General features: G+C 30.1%; 1 protein-coding gene across 2 annotated transcripts in view; it reads right to left on the bottom strand.

The window, feature by feature from the left end:
• Positions 1–22,918, bottom strand: part of LOC142333343 (uncharacterized) — a 234,473-nt gene that overhangs the window by 27,330 nt on the left and 184,225 nt on the right. Inside the window, exon 3 of one of the 2 annotated variants that reach the window (XM_075380367.1) lies at positions 18,878–19,941. In XM_075380367.1, coding sequence (XP_075236482.1) covers positions 18,878–19,941 — 1,064 coding nt within the window. The remainder of the gene's footprint in view (positions 1–18,877; positions 19,942–22,918) is intronic. The other variant, XM_075380373.1, reaches the window with a different exon arrangement.

The raw sequence follows: 22,918 nt of genomic DNA, 5'->3' as shown, positions 1-22,918 counted from the left end.
CGAGTTGATTTCTAAATCTTTGCTTAACCATGATATAATCTATCTGATACCTTCCAGTATCGCCTGGCTTTTTCCAAGTGTATATTCTTCTATTATGATTTTTAAATTGGGTGTTGGCAATTACTAAATTATACTTCGTGCAAAATTCTATAAGTCGGTCCCCTCTTTCATTCCTTTTGCCCAGCCCGTATTCACCCACTATATTTCCTTCCTTGCCTTTTCCAATGCTTGCATTCCAATCTCCAACTATTATTAAATTTTGTCAACTGATACTGTCAACTGTATCAGTACAATTAATTCAATAAAAATGGAATTTTGATATATATGTATATATTATAGTATGTAGAGATAAAATTGTCATTTCCGGCTTTTATTAACTTTAAATAAAACTTTTTACAAAACCAACCCACACATCGTATACGATAAAAATTCTAAAATTTGTTTTAAACTTTCAGCAATAAAAAAATTATACATCCAAGAAAACATGATTATTAACGTTAGTACTTAAAATATAAATAATTAACCAGACTTAAATAAATTAACTATAAATAGTTTTTATTTTTATTAAAGTTAAATATTTGACTTTTATAAATCAATATCAAATTAAGAAACAATTACCAGCGATTAATCCAGCTTACTAACTTTCTAGTTATTGATCTAAACTAACTTTGGTTGCGGAAATTAAATAAATAGTGAAAAATCTTTTTTCAAGAAAATCTATTTACATGCCGACATAAGTTTTTATAATTAAGTTTCTTTACTTTCTAACCTGATGTTTTAAATAACAAAGGGAAACGTTTTACTATCAATAAAAAGTTTAATTAAAGAATTTTTATATTTCTTGGCGTTTTGAAGTCACTGAATAAAAATATGTTAGTTGCATATTTTTGTATGAAAGGATAAGTATATATATGTGTAATAATGAGTAATATATATTTTTTTTCTTTGAGACGATTTGACGTAAAGTCATTGATTTTAATTTTTTTAGATTTTTTTCGAATTTAGATTTTTTAGAATCAGATCCTCTTGTATTAGGAGAATTGATTCTATTAAATTTTTCAAACGTTGAATGGGGGGCTATAGAAGGCGGTTCGAACTTCATAAAACTTTTACTGGTACGTGCATTTTATCTAATAAAAAGAAATGCAATAGAAATATCGTTTGAAGAAATTAAAAACTTTGAAAAAATTCAATAATGACCCCTCTTAAAATTTAATAATTTATAAATCTTTTAACCTGTCTTATTGAAACAGTGTTATTATTTTTGTTTGCTAAATAAGGTGATGATAGAAGGAACGAATTTTCAATCTTTATCACATAATAGTGGATTTTATACACTCTTCTATACAAAAAGATGGTCTGTCAAATTTTCATACTGTGAACTTAAACTTTTCATAATTTAAATACTGTTTTATTTTTACGCGACTGACCAAAAAGGGGTGTAATGTATTAAGCGGTTATGTATGAATGCATTTATGTTTGTTCCACCGTAGCAGCTCAACGGCTGAACCGATTTAGATGTATGACCCCGCGTTGGGAATCCTTACATTACCGGGATTGTCATAGGCAATATAAATATGTATAAATGTGTGTATATATATGTGTGTATATGCAGATGATTCAAAAGGAAAGGAAAATAATCTGGAAACTGATTCTAGAGCTTGAAATAAGGAAAAAGGTTTATGTAAACATAAGTCCGTAAACGTTTTGTTATCGAGTTACGGCTAGCGAAAATTTTCGCGCGAATTTCAGTTCCAGGGGTAAACTTGATGGTTTCTTATGTTTTTTGATCTGAAAATTATGATGGTTTCTTAAGTTTTTTGGGACCTGTTTTACGTCACAAAACTGTATTTCCCGTAGTTTTCATGATACCCCACGTAAAACAGAAAAATTCGGTAGCAACAGAAAAAACATTTTTTAGTTTGGAGTAAATAACTATGTTAAATGACTAATAAATGTGTAAGTTTTGTTATCAAAACGAGAAGAAAATTTATTTATTTAATAAAGTCTATGAAAAACAAAAAAAAAAATCAATTTTTATTAATAACAAAAAACAAAAAAAATTATGAATTTGTAAAAATTAAAAACAGCTGTTTTTTAGTTCAATAAATTTAGACCTTTGAAAAATTCAAATATTTTTAATTCACTTTAAAAAAAATACTCACCATGGTTTATAATGTAGTAATTTATCACACGACTACCCAAAAAGGAGAGTAATGTATTTAAAGTATATGTCTGAATTTATGTATGTTTGTTGCACCGTAACAGCTCAGCGGTTGAACCGATTTAGATGTATGACCCCGCGTTGGAATCCTTACGTTACCGGGAGTGCCATAGACTATATATATATATATTTAAATAAATTCAAAAAACTGAAAACTAAATTATAGTATATACAAAATTGTCACCCGTAACGCTCTTTAATTATTCTATTTTAGGGATTATTCTACATTAAAGAGCAGTGTGTCAGCGATATTTTTTTTTGGCAGTCGTGTTTTTTAATTTTAAATATTTATTAATTTCTTATTTACAGGAAATCTTTTCAAAAATTAAAGGTCCTTGATAGTCAGTCATAGATGAAAACTGCTCCAATTGATAATTAAAAAAAAACCCATAACATTTTTTGATTAACTAATGGAAGATTATTAGTTAATACGGTTAAAGGTTCAAATCAGTCTCTAATATGCACTATTTTTTTTATCTAATGCCATTACATTAGTAATAAACAATGAGATTTTTAATACTCTTTTTTTCTCATAAATGAATTTACGAGTAACAGTAAATTTATCTCTTTTAGATTTTTGTCACAATTTTCATCATAAATAATTTTTTTTATGAATGCATTGCCAGCAGATAAAATTTGTAATTTTACGATGGGTAGGGAAATTTTTTGAAGTTTCTGCATATAGCCATTTTTTAAGTTTCGAATTTTCTTTACATCGAATACGATCGGAGATTAATGTTTCAGATTCGAAGCTATAAAATTTTCCTTTTTTATTTCGGATTATGATAAAATGCAAGCGTAGTAATAGATTAAGTAAAATAAAACACAGCCGTTTAAACCTGGCTTTGTATGCGCGCATTTTGTTGTACGGTGTTGTAGTATGTCTGGAAACATAATCAAGATCTCCTTGATTGGCTGACTTGTACCTTCATTCAAGTATTACGAAATTATGATGTATCATATTCATACTTTTTAATCATATTACTAACATTTATAATTTATAAAATAAGAAGTTTTTTCGTACATCTTCTTCATTTTGGTGGGTGGGAAGGGTGCTGTCCGAACATTCCGGACACCCAACCTTTTTGAATACTAGATCGAGGATACCGGTGTTCTTTGGTGGTTGGGTTTCAATTAACCACACATCTCAGGAATGGTCGAAGACTGTACAAGACTACACTTAATTTACACTCACACATATCATCCTCATTCATCCTCTGAAGGAATATCTGAACGGTAATTCCCGGAGGCTAAACAGTAAAAGAAAAAAGGTTACCCAACCTGGCTACATGGCTGCTATTTGGAAATAAAAAAGTAAAACTATTCCGTTTGGATCTATATTTTATTTTATAAATTGTAAATTTATAATATTACAATATAAAATTTGATTCCAAGGAACCTTTTTCAGATTACAATAATTCTTTCAAGATATGCTATATTGGTTTGTTTGTTTAAGTAATTATTGCAGCAAGTTATACGAGAAATAATGGAGAAAAAAATACTGTTCTATAATACAATAAAAAAATTCTTAAGTTGAACGACTATTGAAAAAAGTGATTAATAATATAACTGACGCTGTGACAACCAGAGTGAATAGGAGAGAAATTAAAAATTAAAAGAAATTTGTTGGTATTTTTTAAATGTTGTGTTCGAAAATAGGGTACAATAAATTTATCGCAACTTAAAAAAAAAATTATTCCTTTTTTTATAAGATTTATTGGTATATTCTAATTTTGTTTATTAATAAAATTTATAATAACAGTAGTTGAAATAAACAGAATGCCGTTGTAATGCCATATCTAACAAACAGAAAATGCATTAAAAAAAAAAAGAGAAAGTATTGACCGTAGTTCACGTAAAAATTGAATTATCGTCTAACGAAATAAACTCTGTGTCTGTTTATTAACTTCGTTTTTCAAGGCAAATTCTTTAATATTCACGGCTTAATTTGATTATAGCTTTTGCAATGGTACTATTGAAAATATTAAAATGTAATTTTCTATACTTTGGAAAGATTATTACTGTAACTTATATCATTCCATATTTCAGTAACATTTGAAGGTTAAAACAATGACATAATGTATGCACATATATCACAGTTATGTAGCGCAATAAAAATTATTATATTTATTATTTTTAGTTAAAGGCAATAAAATTTATTTACATTAAAAAAAAAATAAATTCAAAGATAAAAATAATAAGTCTAAATTAATTACTATTGTCACTTAGCTCATTTTATTAGAAAAAATAAAAAGAAATAAGTACCTTATATGTTGATAGGTAGTTATCGAGGGGCAAGTTAGTTATCGTGGTTGGAGCGTATAATAGGGACATTATTTGAAAGAAAAAAAAAAATATAATTGCGGGAGGTCGAATGATAAGCTTTTATTATTATTATGAATTATTATTACAAGATATTACAGACATAAGAAACAGAATCACTTGGGTGTTAACGGTTTTCTGTTAAGGTGATTTAGTAGTAGGTTATTGAATCACTCATTTTAATAATTTATTCATAATTTTTTTTTTTATTAGTATTTATTCATTATAAGCAACACAAGCATACATAATGACTGATTATATTGGTGTTCTGTTAAAGCGGTTTAATGCATTTAAAAAAAAATACGTTATTACTGTAACAGAGTGTTTTGAGAACCAAAGGGGTGTAGTGAAAAAAAAAAAGGGGTCGTAAAATAAAAAAAAAAGAAAGTAATTCGTCCCTGTTCTGTTCTAAAAAAGTGTTCCTATACTCTGTTCATCAGTTTTTAAATAATGCTAATTAAAGAACCTGATTTTTCTATATCCCATTAAACCTATACATAGATATTAGCTCAAAATAATTTTAATTTGTGCCATTTGGACTGTGAATTATTTTATAATAAGTTTTTATATTTAAGTAATTAACATGAACTTTAATTATATCTACTTCTATTTCTAATCTTATAATTTACGTTTTTATTTCTATAATCTATCCTATAAAATAGTATGATCTATATAATGTATAATGTATCTATATAATGTAAACCGATCAGAATAGGTAAAAAAACGTAACCTCCAATCTTTTTATATTTCTTAATGTTTTTAGGTTCATGAACCCAAAAATGCTAAATACTGGAGACAAAATTCTACAGAATACATGTACAAATATGGCATGATATTTAAGCCATATAGGCGGCTGAACTCGTTACTAGAAAAGAGGTCCGTTGTCGTTAAGAAGACTGTTGTTGTATAAGGTGTAAGACAATATGGGCCTACGGGATAAAACTTTCGGGAACGGCGAGCAACAACATCGACATTATCCAAAGGTTCCAAAACAAATTTCTGAGGAACATATCGGAGGTGCCGTTGTTTGTGAAGAACAAGGAGATCCACGATTATTTGTGGATGTCATCTATTCGTGAAGAAATTCATCGGTTAAGAACAAAAAATATACTTAACTTTAACACGTATGGAAAGCATTTGTTAACCTATTGGATAACGTGAGAAGACTGAAAAGTTTGTGTGTAATGGATCTTGATACTGTTGAGCGGTGATTATTGTACTTTCTTTGTTTTATAAACAATTTAACTGCTGTGTTGACCATTTATCCTTTTTGCTCTGTTTCATTACTTGATGTACGTGCACTTTGTTACGGACTTTATGTGGATTGTTAGTTATATTTTATTCGTTGTACTTTCGATTGTATTATTCTTAGTTCAGATTTTTATTGTACTATCTTTGGAGGTATCACTAAATACCTCACTTTCACGTGATTGTTATTTTATACGATTTACTTATAGTTTCATTATTTGAGAAACTGATTGTAAAAAAAACCAGTATTTAAAAAAATAAACGTATGCAGTGTTTCTAAAATGGTGGGCTGGCTATAATTTACCGGATTCTACTTGTAAAACTAAACAAAAAATATCCTTAGGAAAAATGGCAATTTCTCCTTCGTTCTTCCCCTGTTGGTCATTCCGTTATTTTTATATAATAATTTATATCTCAAGTTTGAATAGACGAAATACATTAATATTTGGCAAGCGTCTTGGTAATAAAGTTTTATAAATAGCAAAAAAAAAAAAACTATATTTCAATAAATATTAGTTTTATCAAACTTTATGTTTGCTAAAGTATTAACCCTTTTATTTGAAATAAAATGACATTTTTTTTTAAAATCAATTACCAAATAGTCGAGTTATGGGAGAAAATTTATGTAATTTTGTGTCATAATTATTAGGTCTACGTCATTTTGTTCAAAATAAAAGGCTTAATATTTTAGTAAATAACATAAAGTTTGATAAAACTAATATTTACCGGGATATAACGGATTAAAAAATAAACATGACCGCCATTTTGTACGTATTTAAGTCATGATTTTTTGTTAATTTTAAAATTTTATTACCAAGACGGTTACAAAATATTAATGTGATTTCTGTATCTGAACTTGAGATATCAATTTTTATATAAAAATAACAAAATGGCGGACAATGGGAAAACGAAGGAAAAATTGCAAATTTCCTAAAGATATTTTTTGTTTAATTTTACTAGTAGAATCCGAAAAAGTATAGCCAGCCATTTTAGAAACACTTTGTAAATGTGGGTATCACGAACTTCTTCTCCCAGGACTTTCACAACCTATTATGCTCGTGAAAATAATGGAAAAAGTTTGTATAAACATACTTCTAAAATGCTTCGTTTGCGAGTTACGGCTAGTGTAAGATTTTGCTCGGATTTCAGCTACCCCGTTGAAATGAGGTTGTAATGAACCTTTTTTAGGACGCTAATTAAGGAGCAGGATTAGTATTTATTATGGTTTTTGAACTGAAAAATCAAATAAAATAGGTCCCGGAATATATCTGCCGTAGTTTTTGAGAAATCTGGTGTGAAAACCAATAAACTGAAGTAAAAAAACCCTATATTTTATATTTGACGTACAGTAACTTTATTGAGTAGGTAATAAACGCATAAAAATTTAGAAATCACATTTCTATATTGCATAAACCTACAATCATGACACCTGATACAGTAACTTATTTATTAAAAAATTGTTAAAAAAAATAATCATATTATTGAAAATATTCAGAGTCGGAGTGAGTAGATGTTAATACTGTGCTATCTTGAAGGACTTCGAATTTGGATGAAACTTTTGCTTCTGAGTTTCTAAGTAGCATATCAAAAAAATAATAACAATGAAAACGTTGAAAAATATCTAAATAAAGCATTCTAATTTTAAAACTCGAGTTTTGTAAATTTTTGTATTTTTCGGTATTTTGGCTAATCGGCTTTAACATTTTTTACTGTATAAGGTATTAACAGGGTGAGACAAATTTTCGATCATTGTACGTCCTGGGAATCATAATCGTAAAGTTACAAGCTTTCTACATATACACCAAGTATGTAATCAATTTAAAATTAATTACAATTTACACTGTACAAGCAAATAGTTTATTTTATAATCTATGCTCCATAATAAATAAATATAATTTAAATTATAATAACGATATCCATTTAATTATAACTAATTATTCAAATGGAGTTAATAATTTTTAGTAATTATTCAATCCATAACTAGAAATAATTCTAACGATGTATAATAAAACGAACATCACTGTCAAAATTGACATAACCTCAACAATAGAAAAAAATTCTGTATATTACGGAAAATGAGGAGTCAAGCGGTTTGTCGTGCTCTTCACTGAATCAAATTCAGCCCTATAATAAGTACATCTTATGTCTCACAAGGAAAAATTGTATAGGGATCATTGCAGTCATATAAAGCCATTATACTAACTCGTATATTTTTCAAGTTGAATGCTAGTAATAGGGATGGAAAATGGGCTTGCCTATAAAGTGGTTGCCGAATTTCACGTGCGTAATATCTCTTTCTCTCTTACAGAGTGAGTGTAGACTTTTCTTTTAATAAAAGCTCCATTTTGGTAAGGAAAAAATTTATAATATTGCGCCCGTTTAAGGGTGATAGAAGTTTTTTGTTATAATTATACCCAATGCCTATGGGGAAACTATTTTTCATCCCGACAAAATCCATTCTTCAATTCTGAAAAATGGAGGAGAGGTTCTTTAAACACAGTGCTTCGCAGCTTAGGGGATTGGAAAGACTGGAACAAATGATGCAATGTAACGAAATTATGTACCTCTTTTTGACGTGAGGTATTGATTTAATAGATACGTTGCACCTTTTTAGAGGAAATTCAACAACTATTAAACGTGTTAGGTAATTTTTTTTTACTTCAATTAAATAACTTTTCACGCTGTACATTCTATCTCTCTTTTTTCTATATATAGTTATATTAGTTTAATTTATATACACAGCATAGCTACGAAGAACCCATTATTTTATATTATTTATCTTAGTAAATAAAGAAAACTTCCTACTCGCTACCCCACGAAGCAGAAATTCTAGGTTAAAATGCTTAGTATTTTTGTGTCTGTTAACTCTAAGAAAATAAATATACAAGTTTGTATTCAATTAATTTAGGTTTCTTATAGGATTCTCTGATAGTATAACTTGGGAAAAATAGCGGGTGTGGGTGATACATTAATTAGTTTTTAAAAAATACATACGTCCGTCTATCAGAAAATTATTGATTTGACTGAATAAGATGTAAACGAAGTCATCGCACAACTGCATATACCAACTTATCTGTGTAAGTCAAAATAATTTGTAAAAGATTTGGTTTGCTTGGCATTTCTCCCGCCACCACCCATTCGGTCGCCCTGAAGCATAATACCGAATGTCTGTGCCACAAACGGCTACTGAGCCTCGAAACAGTTTAGCTACCAGTGTCGTAAATAGCTCCTAGAGCTTACCTAAAGCGTGAGCGGACTAAGCGTGGTACCATTCACCACTCGCTTGCGTGTCCCACCGTCCACTTGTGATATATATCACTAAAATGGGTAGGCGCACCTCGTCAACTACTAAAATATATATGACTATCAATAATTAAATTTATCTCGTCAAAGACAAAAATTCGCTGACACGCCTAGGCCGCTGAATGCCAGGAAGTACCTGTCCGCCATTAAAGCGCTTGGAGCCTTAAACTGGCTGTAACCAGCCGTATCTCTCCGTTAGCTTCCTACAGCAGCGCGGTAGGAAGGCGGTTCGCCTTAGGCAAACTACTGATATCGGTTGAACAAAGCATCCGCATCAAGAAACTCCCACACCGTCCGACAATGCGGCTCTCGCCACATTGACTCGCCTTTTGTGAGTGGCCAATTTTCCCCTTGACCTCTAAGTTCCAGGGTGGCCTGGTCTCCGCCCCCCCCCCCCCCCAACAGCACGGCAGTCAAACATCAGGTGTTGACTGGACTTCCTCGCAGACGCACAGCTCATCAGTTACCAGGCGGAATCGAAACAGATTTTGGTTTAAATTAACATGATTGGTGAGCACCCGGGCACCCGTTTTCCTTAAAAACGAGCTTGAGGCATACCATCCCCCCTAGATCCCGTATAAACTTATACAAGAATCTTTCCTAATTTGTAAACGATATGTGAATAATTTTGAGGATACTGTTCGTGTATTTCAAGACAGAAGCTAATAAAGCAAATTAAATTTCTAACCCATACACGTACCGCAATTAAGTATTTACTGAAGGAAATTAAAAAAATAAAAATAAAAAATAAAAAAATAAAATTTCTTTACAATGTAATTTTTGTAAAAATAACTTCAAACTATTATCTATAAATTTTAAATTACATCTTAAGATATAGTAGAACAGAGTAAATTAGCGTAGGATGAATTTCTGCGAATTTTGTCAATTTTTTTATTTTTAAAAGCCAAGATTTTATAGTTATTTTCCTTTAGGTAAAAAAAAAAGTAACAATATTAGTAACAAAATTAATTTCAACTTTATTAAATATATTAATGAGGATTAAATATTAAGCTCTCCGGAAAAGTAAAAAAAAGTTACTTTTTATCTAAAAAAAACATCTACCATTATTTAATGGTGGTGTGTGCTTCTGCGGGAGAAAGGTACTAATTTAGAAGGAAAAGACTGACAAAAAGAAGATAAAGTGTGTGTGTGTGTGTGTGTGTGTGTGTGAGTGAGGATAAAGAAATGTTTTAGATATTTGTTATTAACTTTTTAAGTGATTCTGTTCCAAGGATTGGAGACCCAAGTTAAGAAATTACATAAAATCTATACAAAATACTTAGGAATTTTGACATAAAGTACACCCCTGGGAGGTAAAAATGTTAGTGAAAAAAAAGTTTTTTGAAAATCATTCCCCAGAATGTATATATATATATATATATATTCGTAAAAATTTCATGGATGTACACTGAAATTTGGTTTGAAAATTATCCACACTTACAATCCATAGTTATTTACTTAATGAAATAATTAGCTGTACCTTACTATGCATTCATTAATGATAAGTAAAAAGCAAAAATTATGAAGTGTGTGATGCTAAGCTACAATGAAAATAAGATATTTGTTCCAGTGATAAAACAAAGCTCATAATAAATGTGCACTAATTTAAATGCATCTGAATGAATAATGAATGTTTTTCAGTGAAATAATAGCTATCTTTTTTAATAAACTCATTCATTAATTAAAATATAAATAGATCTTTTTTATTTAGACGTACAAAAAACTACAAATCAATTGCATTAATAAGAGCTGATAAAAAAGTACGGGACAATTTAATTGATCAGTAAAAAAAAAACAAACCTTTACTCAAATGACGTCAAAGACAATATTTTATTTTCTTGTTTTTGAGCAGTTATACAATCAGTTTTTGTATGACCTTAATGAATAAAGTTTTTTTTTAAGTTATTTTTTTCATACTTCCCATCTTCAATGTATAGAAATATTTTTTAAATCAAATAATACTTTGTAAATAAAATATATGCAATTACGAGTCAATTTTTTAAAATACTTTTATTTATAGTCGCATCAACAATTAAGTCATTAGCGACTTATCAGTGTAATGTAAATGTACCGATAAATGTGTAGTCTTGAAAAAACTCAGGCCGACCATTCCTGAGAAATGTGGTTAATTGAAACCAAACTACCAAAATACTGCCGACCTCCGTGGCGTGAGTGGTAGCGTCTCGGCCTTTCATCCGGAGGTCCCGAGTTCAAATCCCGGTCAGACATAGCATTTTCACACACGCTGCAAAAAAATTCATCTCATCCTCTGAAACAATAGCTAACGGTGGTCCCGGAGGTTTAAAAAAAAACACCACCAAAGAACACCGTTATCCACGATCTAGTATTCAAATCGGGATTAAAGCAACTACTTTTTTAGTATTTGAACATGAGAACTTCGACTTCGAAATCAGCTGATTTACGACGACAAGTTTACCACTAGACCACCCGGTGGGTTTCCGGTTATTTTATTGTAAATACTGATATTAATCAGTTAACAATAATAGTGAATTTCTTTTTTAAATTTTCGTTTACGAAGATTACTGTTTACTTTGAAAGCAATTTTTACTTAAATTAACGTGACCCAATTTTTATAAAATACATCAGATTATTTAAAATTGTTATTAAAGGAAATTAAAGGAAAAAAATTTCTCCACTAAGTAGTAGCAGAAGACAAGGTTTTTATTTACTTTATAATAGAATTGGTGAAAGTTTTATGATTTAAAGTACGGTGATTATATCAAAAATGGGGTATCCCGTTTTTGAAAATCTTTAGATTTTAGGGTCCAAATATTTCATTAAGCCCCAAAAAACATATGTATGTTGATATGTGTGTACGCATGTGACGTGCTGCTTTTGACCTTCTATCTCAGGATTGACCAAATTGTTTTCAAATTTGGCTCAAATATTTCTGTATATGGGGCACTGATCGTTATTAGGGTTTTTCAAAATTTATTGATGAGGTGGGGATATCGCAAAAAAACTAATTTCAATTCTCTCAGAGGCAATTTAGAAAAAACTTTATTAATGCACGTTTTTTAACAACTATAGTTCATATATAGATAATAATAATAAAAAAAATTAACCCTTATCTCTTAAAATTGAAATACATTTTGTTCTTCTGCTTTATCAACCGTAGGTTTAAATATTTTTGAAAAATTTTTTGAAAATTTATTTCGTTTATAGAGATATGAAGAAAGCCTATATTTTTTTTAAAATGACAAAACACCGGCCTAAAATACAGTAAAGTTTTTATAAATTTTTCTTTTTCTTATTTTAGCCTCCATTGAATGAGTTGTTAGATTTAGAGAAAACTTTACTTGCGGAGATTTGTTGAGCTTAACCTATATATAAATATTTTGACAAAAATATTTCTTAAGATTTATTACTAATTTCTAAAAATATATATTCTGTTTTTTGCTCTAATTTTTTTTATTAATTTTTTTTTTTCATTACATAAAGGGACTATCAAATTAAAGAAGCTCTGGTACCTGTATTATATTCCGGACCCAGAATGAGAAGAAGCAACTTTTTTTTATTACTTTTTTAAAATTTTTTTTAAATATTTTTAAACAACTCTCTTTATTTTATTTATTTTTTGTAGTAATTACTATTTTTGATTTTCGGAATAGGAAAAGTAGACTTGACAGGCTACGCCAGTTGTATTCCACGTATTACCAGAATTCCATGAACTTTTATTTTTAACTTATAATTTTATTTAATTAACATTAAAAGTTGATTTTATGTTGAATAAGACAGTATATTTTTTTTCCCTGTCTATGGCTCAAGAGATTAAATTTTTAATTAATTGAATTGTTTATTTATTTTTTTTGCAAGCAAGTTAATTTTTAACATCTTTAAGGAAGTTTACGTCAGCTAATATATCTTCTCTTTCTAAATTTATAAGTGGCGTGATTATTATTTTTTTAATACTCTTATTACCAAATAAGGATTTTTTTTTGTACACACTCTAATTTTTCCGTCAAGCTCTCGCTTTGCTATTTTTATCATCCGATCTGAACCAGTACTTATAGGTGGGTGAACTCTTGTTTTCGTATTAGTTAAATTTATTTATGTATTAGTAGTAGAAGTAAAGTTACTTCAATTTTTACAAGCTGTAATTTTAATTATTAAGTTGTTAGTTGTTAGCTTCAAATACAGTTATAATTTAAGTTGCATAATATGTGAATAAAAAAAAGGAAAAATAGCAGACGAATTTTTTATTGATTAATTAAAATCTTACAATTTAATGATTATTTAATTAATTTTTTATCATTATTTTTTCTAATCAGTTTTACTACTTACATCTGATAAAATTAGGTGTTTTTAAAATAAGAATTTAAAAAATGTAATCGAATGAGTCAATTTAAAATTGTTATGATTTTAATATTTTAGGGAACTAGGTTAAATGAATTTTTAACATTTAAATTAGAACGATATTTTTTATCAGTTATTACTTTTTTATGTAACATATTATATAATATTTTTATCATGTTTATTTCTTCAATATTTACCACTAGACCTTTAATTTATAAATTTATATTATACTTTTTTAAAAATAACAGTCGCTTTTTTTTAAGGAATAACAATATCCACTTCTGCTAAATCAAAGAACAGAATTTTTTCATGTAACTCAGCAGTGTACTTCACACATACTATGAAAGGAGACGTATCTTGCTTCCGCTGCCATTTTTAATTAATTACTGACTCATTTAAACGAGCCTTTCTGTTAATTCGACAATTTATTTAAATTAAAGATTTTGTTTTATATACACGATTACTCTGTTGGTTATATGTACGTAATACTAATAATAAAAACTTGTATTTTCTACATCTTTGATTAAAGCGTACGGATAATTTTCATTAGTGCCTTTGCGCTTAACTGTTATATATTTTTTACTGATTTTATTTACTTAATTCAAATATGTTTTATAATTATTTCATGTACTTATTAATTTTTGGTATAAACATGAATTTCAAAACTCTTTTATTATATTTATTTTTCATTTCATAATAAATTTTATGTTTTTGTTCTGATCAGCATTTTACCACAGTTTATCGTCTTATCAGTGGATTTTACCACTGTTTATCCGTTTAGTTAAGCAGTGCGGAATTTCCTTTTTATTATCGGTAAGTACCATATCTACACATTTCTTAATTGATGTATATAATGTGTTATAATCTACTGTTCTGAATAAAATACTTATGTATGTATTACCGGGTGATTAAAAATGGACTTCAAAAATTTAAAAACATATAAAAATTTATTTAGATAACTTACAGATTCGCTTGAGGTCTCATTTCACAGCAAAACATATCAAGTTTTGACTCATCTAGTCCATTAGTACCGAATTCGACCACGAGCGCTGTTACCAGAGTCGTTAAAAATGGATACATTTACTGGCGAGGAACGTGCTCGAGGTGTGATTTTATTTCACGATTTGCAGTCGGCAACTGCACTTCAACGTAATTTTCGTAGAGTACGGTAAGGAGTCTGCCAGTAAGCATACAATTTACTCTTGGCACCAAACCTTCGTTGAGACAGGTTTTTCTATTAAAAATACAAAATCACCAGGACGCCCAAGCGTTCCTGAAACTGCTATGGAACAAATCAGAGAAAGCTTTGCATGTAGTCCGAAGAAATCAATTAGACGTGCGTCATGTGGGACGAGCATTCCACAAACGACTGTTTGGTACGAGTTACGTAAACGATTGCACTTGAAGCCGTAATAACTAACCGCGGTTCAACACATTGCAGATGACGATAAAATTGCTCGGCTGTAATTTTCTGTGAAAATGATGGATAGAACTGCAGACAACAATATATTTTTAGACAATGTAATTTTAGTGATGAGTCTCCGTTTCACATCTCTGGTAAGGTGAAAACCATAACTGCCGAATATGGGTAGCGAAAATCCTCATGAAACTTCGCAGTACATTCGTGATAGCCCTAAGGTTAAAGCATTTTCTGCTCAAAGTAGGTACAAAGACTGTAGGCCCGTTCTTCTTCCAGGAGGCATCTGCAAATGATATCGTGTTTATCTGAACGTGCTTCAACATTTTCTAATCTCTCAGTCAGATGGTGATGACCAAGATGGAGCCATTACTATCAGCAAGACGGGGACTTCATTACCATCTAGAATGCGAGAATTTCTTGAAACTCGATTCATAGGTGTTTGGATTTCGTAAAGGTTCAATTGCATAGCCACCTTGTTCCCCAGATTTGATCTCGTTAGGTGTTTTCTTGTAGGGTTTCATTAAAGATCGGGTTTACGTACCACCTGCATCTGCCGATCTTGTTGAGCTATGACTTCGAATTAACGCCGCAGATGCAGAGGAAACGCCCGACTTGCTGGCTACAGTATAGAATTAAATCAACTTCAGATGGGATTACGTCGCGTTTCAAATTGAAGCCATATCGAACCAATGTAAATGTCGGGTGACAAATTTGATATGTTTTTCTATGAAATGAAATCTAAACGAAATCTGTAAGTTATTTAAATAAATTTTTATATACTTTTAAAATTGTGAAGGCCTTTTTGAATCACTCTGGTTTTATTTAAATAAAGATTAATTTCCTTTGTTTTTGTTTTTTTTTTTTTCAGTCGGATGTAACCAATTTTTCACAGCAAGAGTTCATTCTTGTTTTTTATAAGGCGAGTAGCAGCCATCTATCATTAATAATTACATTTTTTTGTAGTTATCCTATCATTAGAGGAGTCCTATACTTTATAAATGGGATTCTGGTTTTGTGCTTCCAAACAAATTATATTATTGTACTCAAATTTTGGTAAAGACGTTTACAATATACGTCTACTGTAATATTTGCTTCAAATTATTAAAAAAACTTTCTTGTATTAAAATATATTGTATAAAATCTGTACTCATTAGTCAACATTTTTGATTAAATAAAAACATCATTCTAGCGGAAAGGTAAATTCTATTTTTTCTGCTAGATCATTTTTTCTTTGTAGTTGGTTTTAAATAGTATTTTAGAGCTGACGTGTTCTAAATAATAATAATTTATAATTAATTTTTCACATTAACATTTAATAAATAAGCAAATATATAAAACCGTGTAAAAATCAAAGAATTGACTTTTGTTAAACAATTTAATATTTATTATAATATAGAAAAAATTAAATAAACGGAGAATTTGTCTGCACTAAAAGAAATGAATTGATGATATATTTAGAAATCAAATAAGTAATTCATCAAGTTATAAATCTTCTATATTTTTAAACAAACGTAAGTAAAAGTTTTTTCTGCTTCATTTCTTGTTGAATTAAAATAATGATATATTAACATAGGAGTGTCTATGAAACTTAGCAGGTTTTTCTTTTGTTTTTCATTTAAAGAAGATGAATAAACGTGTTTAAGAACAATATTAAAAAGAACTTAAAAACATATTATTGAAGATATTACTTTATTGATCATTAAAGGTAATTATAATTTCTCACATTACAATATTTTAGGCTATTTTAATGAAGAATTAATTCTTATGAAAATTTAATAAATCACCTACTACACATAAGAAAACTGTTCTTACCGTTGAATATCCCGTTAAAAAAATTCAAAACAATTAGTTGAAGCAGTTGTATGTTAAAAAAATTTACCCGGTTACAACGTTTGTTTGACGGATTGTATTATCTCTTTTAACCCATTTAATGGGGCTGATCGAGAATCGGATATAAAGTGCATTTAATCTGAAAGGATAAGATTACAGTAACTCGAAGAAAATACTACAGAGTGTTTCTAAAATGATAGGCTGGTTATAGTTTTACGGATTCTACTTCTAAAACTAAACAAAAAATATCCTTAGGAAAAAAGGCAATTTCTCTTTCCTTCTTCCCTGTCCGCTATTTTGTATAAAAAATTATATATCAAGTTCGGATTGAGGAATCACATTAATATTTGGTAAGCGACTTGGTGATAAAGTTTTAAAGTTAGCAAAAAATCATGAGTTAAATAAATAAATTACAAATCTGCCATGTTTATTTTTCAATCCGTAATATATTCATAAATATTAGTTTTATCAAAATGTATATTATTACAAAAATATTAAGCCTTTTATTTTGAAAAAATTACATTTTATTTTTTTTTAATTCGGCTTACAAATAGCCGACTTATTGCAGAAAATTGATGTGATCTTGTGTCTGTTTTCATGTCCTTCACTTTACGTTCATTTCGATTAAATATAAATTGTTTTTATTTATCGTTAATTCTAGTATTGTAAATTAGTATCAAGTTAAGTAATAATTATCTCACAATAAAATTTAATATTAAATAATAAAAGAATTGTTATTAATTTTTCACTTTTGAATAATTTTATACAGCGACTGTTACTGCTGACCATGTTAACAATGGAAAAATGCAATGCACATTGTTTAAAAATAAAACCATATGATTTTAAAGTAATTTAAACTCGTTTACTTGTGAGTGTTTGTTTAACATTTAATTTTTGTTGTTTTATCACGATGGAGTTTGAATATTCTTTTGCGGAAATGTGTAACATGCATTTAATGTATGGTTTAGCAAACTGCAACAGAGCAGAAGCAAAAAGATTGTATGAAGACAGGTTTCCTAATAGACATGTGAAAAATGAAAAAAACGTTTAAAAGACTTCACATACGGCTTAGGGAAACCGGTGCATTTATACCAGGGAATCATGATCGTGGTAGACCAAGGAGTATTATGATTATTGAATTAGAAGAAAGTGTTCTAAATCATGTGGAAGAATCCCCTGATACAAGTACACGTTCTCTGGCAATACAAGAAGGTGTGGTGTGCGTCACGTGACCTTGTGGTAGATTTTAAATGTAACTATCTTTACCCTTATAACTTGCTGCGTGTACAGGGGCTGACTGCAGATGATTTTCTACGTAGATTGGCTTTCTGTAACTGGTTTCGTAGAACATTAATTGAAGACCCTTTATTTCCGGCAAGGATTCTGTTCACAGATGAAGCTTCTTTCAACAGGAATGCTGTTCAAAACTAGCTCAACCAGCATATCTGGAGCGACGAGAATCCTCCTGGTATCTTTCAAAATAGCCATCAGAAAAGATTTTCCCTGAACGTACGGGCGGGTATTTTTAATAACTGTCTTTTGGATCCTGTCATTCTACCAAATCATTTAAATGGAGAAAATTATGTTGCTCATTTGACCGAAAGTTTTTCACATTTATTGGAAGACCTATCTACAATCAAGGGGAAATATGTGGTTTAACCACGATGGAGCTCCAGCACATTTCAATCAGTCGGTATCAGATTTCCTGCATGAAACTTTCCATGAAAAATGTACAGGCAGCGAAGGGCCAGTGCCCTGACCTGCCCGATCAACGGACTTAAACCCTTTGGCTTTTGAAAACAAAATTACATCAATTTTCTATCATAATTCGGCTATTTGTTAACTGATTTAAAAAAATAAAATGTCCGAAAATGTATAGCCAGCCCACCATTTTAGAAACACTCTACGCCTGAAACGGAAAGCGTATAAATAATTTATATAAACTTAATAAACGGGTAGTATGTGTAAATGTATTTACTTAACGTAGAGATTAAAGAAGACTATTTGTAGATATAACTGAAAGTAATGAATTCAAATATATTACAGCTACAATGCCGACATATTTTTATTTTCACAATATCTTGTTCTCATACTTTCGCTGACAAAAGTGTATAAAAAAAATTTAATTTTGATTGATAGCTCAATAATTATAAGCTTCTATATTCCATAAAAAAAACAACCTATAAATAATTTATTTAAAAATATCTCCTAACCTTACGTGATATGCTTGTTCTTGTAGACGCCACATAGTTTCTTCGCTGAGAGCTAAATTTTGGCGAGCTCTAGCTAATCGACGTTCCATTCTTTGCATTTGTCGGCGATCATTAAAAATCTTCTTTTTAAGAATCGGATTATAAGTAGGGACGCTCTGTTCGAAATATCTGCACATTTCTTTAACGGCTACATTATGACATTGGCTGAGGTCGTGCAAAGATTGTGTTCTCGATCGTGCGGCAAGAGTTCCCGAGTCGGTCGAAGATAAACTTATATTTTCTGTGCTGCAAACAAAATGACGTCGACATAAAGTTTCGAATAATAAACGCTTGTCGCGCACCGGAACGTACTGGTCGTCTTTTTGACAACGGGCCATTAGTTCGGCGACGGTGCCATCAGGTGTCCAAAATATCGGTTCTGCGCTTAGACCTCTTGATCTAAGAGGAGTATCTCCTCTGATTCTTACTCGAGATCTCCTTTCGCAAGGAGGAAGATCACGAACGACATCCGGAAGGGGGGAAGGAGCTTCCCAGTTTTCATTTTTTGATTTTACGTTATCTTTTGGTTGTTTGATGCAATCGGATTCAGAGTTCGACTTCATATATCGAGGTACTACCGGAGTTTTAACCGTACTACACCAATCGACACGATCGGTAAAACAAGATCGGTTATCGGTTTTACTATTACTTTTTAATTCACTAGAAGTCTGATTATTTTTGGCACTGTTTATTATTATATTTCTACGCGGTAGAACAGGAGCTCTTGTAGACATTTTTCTTTGTCGCTGCAAAGATTGTGTACTTTTTGGTAGCATATGGTTCGGTGTTTCTTCTTCCTGTATAGATGAGCATGTTGTAGTCATCCAACAAGATCGCGGGGTGGTTTCAACGTGAACGCTATCTGCACTGTGAGTACGACGCAACGGCAGAGGTGAACTACGAGGAGATAATGTAGCTGTAATCCCAAGAATATCTAAAAACCTTACAGCGTCTAGCGGCGTCTGTCTCATCAGTTCAGCTGCCAAAGTTTTTACCCAGCGTTCATAATCCACATCGCTGCCGACCTGAAAAAAAAACAAACAGAAAACGTTACTATAAATTTACCATTTTTTGATCTCTTTTAATTAATAATTATGTTTCGAATTTCATTAACCGCTTTAACAAGGTGGTTTAGGCCTATGTTGGTATATTTTTATTTAGGGAGAGACTGGGGCTTTAGTCAACAAACGATTCATTCATACAGTACAGTTCCTGTGATAATCCACAGGCACCACATCAGATTACTATAAGGTTGTGCTGGACTCTTAGATCTGGAACAAAAAGGATCCATATTCAACCGCAGCACTCAAATCGGAAGAGATCATCAAGAGAAAAATAGGTAACTAGAATGGCAAAAATGGACGATTTAGCCCCGAAGAAATCGTAAAATAAAACAAAAAAATTCCACCCGGATGTTGATTCAACATTTCAATCGGGCACTGGAAGTCCGTCTAGTCCATAATCCCTCTACGGAGGGATTATTGGGCATTTTTAAACAAGATCGTAGTAACTGATTATTTAGTAATTTGAACTGAATCACACAAGAAGAAAAACCTTTTCCTCCCGAAATTAAAAAGCCTATAGAAACAAACCAGATATAGGGTTCCTAAAGAACAATCTCATCCATACACGAATAGCGGTTATATTAAATACGAAAACTTGTCAATGGCAAACATTCGCCTTGAATTATATGTAAATACCTACTTTTATCCTTTTACTTAGTCTAATCTTATATTAGTTAAGATTTATAAATATGATAAGAAATGAATTTCCACATGTAAATAAAACAATATGTTTTATCATAGATAAGTTCCTTCATAACAATTTTAACAAAGATAATTTTCTGTAGAATATAGAAATATAATTACATAATCTTTATAGTTTTTTAGGTTTTTGTTTTATCTTTGGCAGATTAAAATTTGTAAAATGTAATTAAATAATGTGTAATTGTATTCGTAATATACAAAATAACATCCTGTGCTACAGAACCCCATTTTGACGTTAAAATATACATACGAGTAAATACAAATACTTACATCATAATTTTATTATCATGTAAAAAAATGTAATTTTAATATTTTAAATTTACTCTCAATAAATATTTGAGCTTTGGTCTGATATTTAATATTTGTAGATTGACTGATTCAGCTGCAATTCATTCGTATAGACTGTCGACAGATTTTGCATGTCATTATATTTGAGTCGTTTAGTTTCATAACCAGACACATCACAATAGGAAAAGTTTCAGGAAACCAAAAAAAAACATTTTTTTTTCAATTATCTTGCGAACTCAAAATTTGGAATTATGTTACCTTATAGAGTCTTGTGATCACTATTATTTGACTAAATTTTAAGGAAAGAATTATAATTATTTTTCCAAAAAATTGAAATTTTGTGTTTGACGTGTCTGGTTTTGAACCTAAATAATTGATGTGTCTGGTTATGAAACTTAATATGTGGACTTGTCTGGTTATGAAAGTAAAACACTGTTTACAAAAAGAAAATGTTGTAATATTATTACCATTGAAAAGATTATAAAATATTACAGAAAAGTGAAAAATTTTAACTGAAATATCGTAAATATATTATCATGAATTAGCCGTTTTTGAAAAGCTTAAAAAATACAATATCAGTATTATAAAAGAAAGTGCTTTTCATTAGATTCCAATTATTATAAAAAAAAGTTAAACAATTAATTCATCCACCTCACAATTAAAATTATCCCATGAATAAATAATTTCGTCCACGACATAATCTTCCTGCAAATTGTTATTTTGATTTTCTATAATATTCTTATAATACTTAAAAGAATTTAAATCAACCCAGGATTCACCGGCTTTGCTAGCAATTTCTTAACATCATCTAATTTTACTTGTGGTACGGCCTTACCAGCTGGTATTATCTTTGTAAATACGTCTTTAAATGTTTTTGAAATGTTTACACACTCATTTGTACATTCCTTCTTCTGTTCTATAATGAACTTCACCTTTTATGAGGACATTATCTCTCTTATGATTAAGTCTGAAAAAAACCGTTTTGAAGGATTAAATTTAAAATATCACTGACCAGGAGGGCGCATTACTTCAGAGATGGACTGCTTCCAATACCTTATCGTGTAAAGGTATTACAGTTCCAAAGAGGGTAAAATATTTGTGTACTCAATTGGGTCTAAAATAATGCTGAATTTTTTAATTACCTTTTCAATTCGTCCGAAAATTCTATTCGGTGGTAGGAACGAATGTCCAACCATAGAAAAAATATATTCAATTAAATATATTCAATTCCCATCATAAAATGATTTTTATTTTGGCCGCCACACCCATCTGACGCAAGGCGGACAACTTTGATGTGCTCCGGAATTTCAATGAGTGAAAGACAATGGCATTCAGCTGAACATATTTCAGTAAAGCTTTTTTCATGTTCGCTTTCGTTCCACTGATAGATAAATGCATTTCTGTTAGTTTGTCTGCTTTTTGAATCACCCAAAACTACAGTGAGATTGTAATTGTAAAGCTGTCGTGAATAATAAGCGCTTTGGTCTGGGACCTTCGGTAGCGCTTGATTTATCGCACATCAAATGTTACTGTCAATAGATCAGCACGTTTTTCTTTTAAAATTGAATAAAACGCGTTGGCTTTTAATTTGTGACTAACTGAAACTGACTAGCAAAAACAAGAGCTTTACCGACAACTAATTCACAACTGTTGTAGAGCGCAGCACTGTGGATGGATGTGTCTGGTTTTGAAAAAAAAGCAGCTGATACTGGTCTGGTTATGAAACTAAACATACAGTTTAAAGCCTCCTTACAAAGCGATGTGTCTACGTTTGAAAAAAATGATTTTCACATATGATGTAAAATGTTATAGAGATACTAAAACTGTAAAAATCCGAATTTCGAAAAAAAGTGATGTGTCTGGTTATGAAACTAAACGACTTATTTAAAGTACCATTATATTTAAGCTATTTATCGTAAATAAGTTCAGGTTAAACGCGTTGAATAAA

This window comes from Lycorma delicatula, chromosome 1 (assembly GCF_047948215.1).
Source record: "Lycorma delicatula isolate Av1 chromosome 1, ASM4794821v1, whole genome shotgun sequence".
Lineage (NCBI taxonomy): Eukaryota > Metazoa > Arthropoda > Insecta > Hemiptera > Fulgoridae > Lycorma > Lycorma delicatula.
The sequence above is the reverse complement of the archived record's forward strand: the minus strand, read 5'-3'. Positions and strand labels throughout refer to the sequence as shown.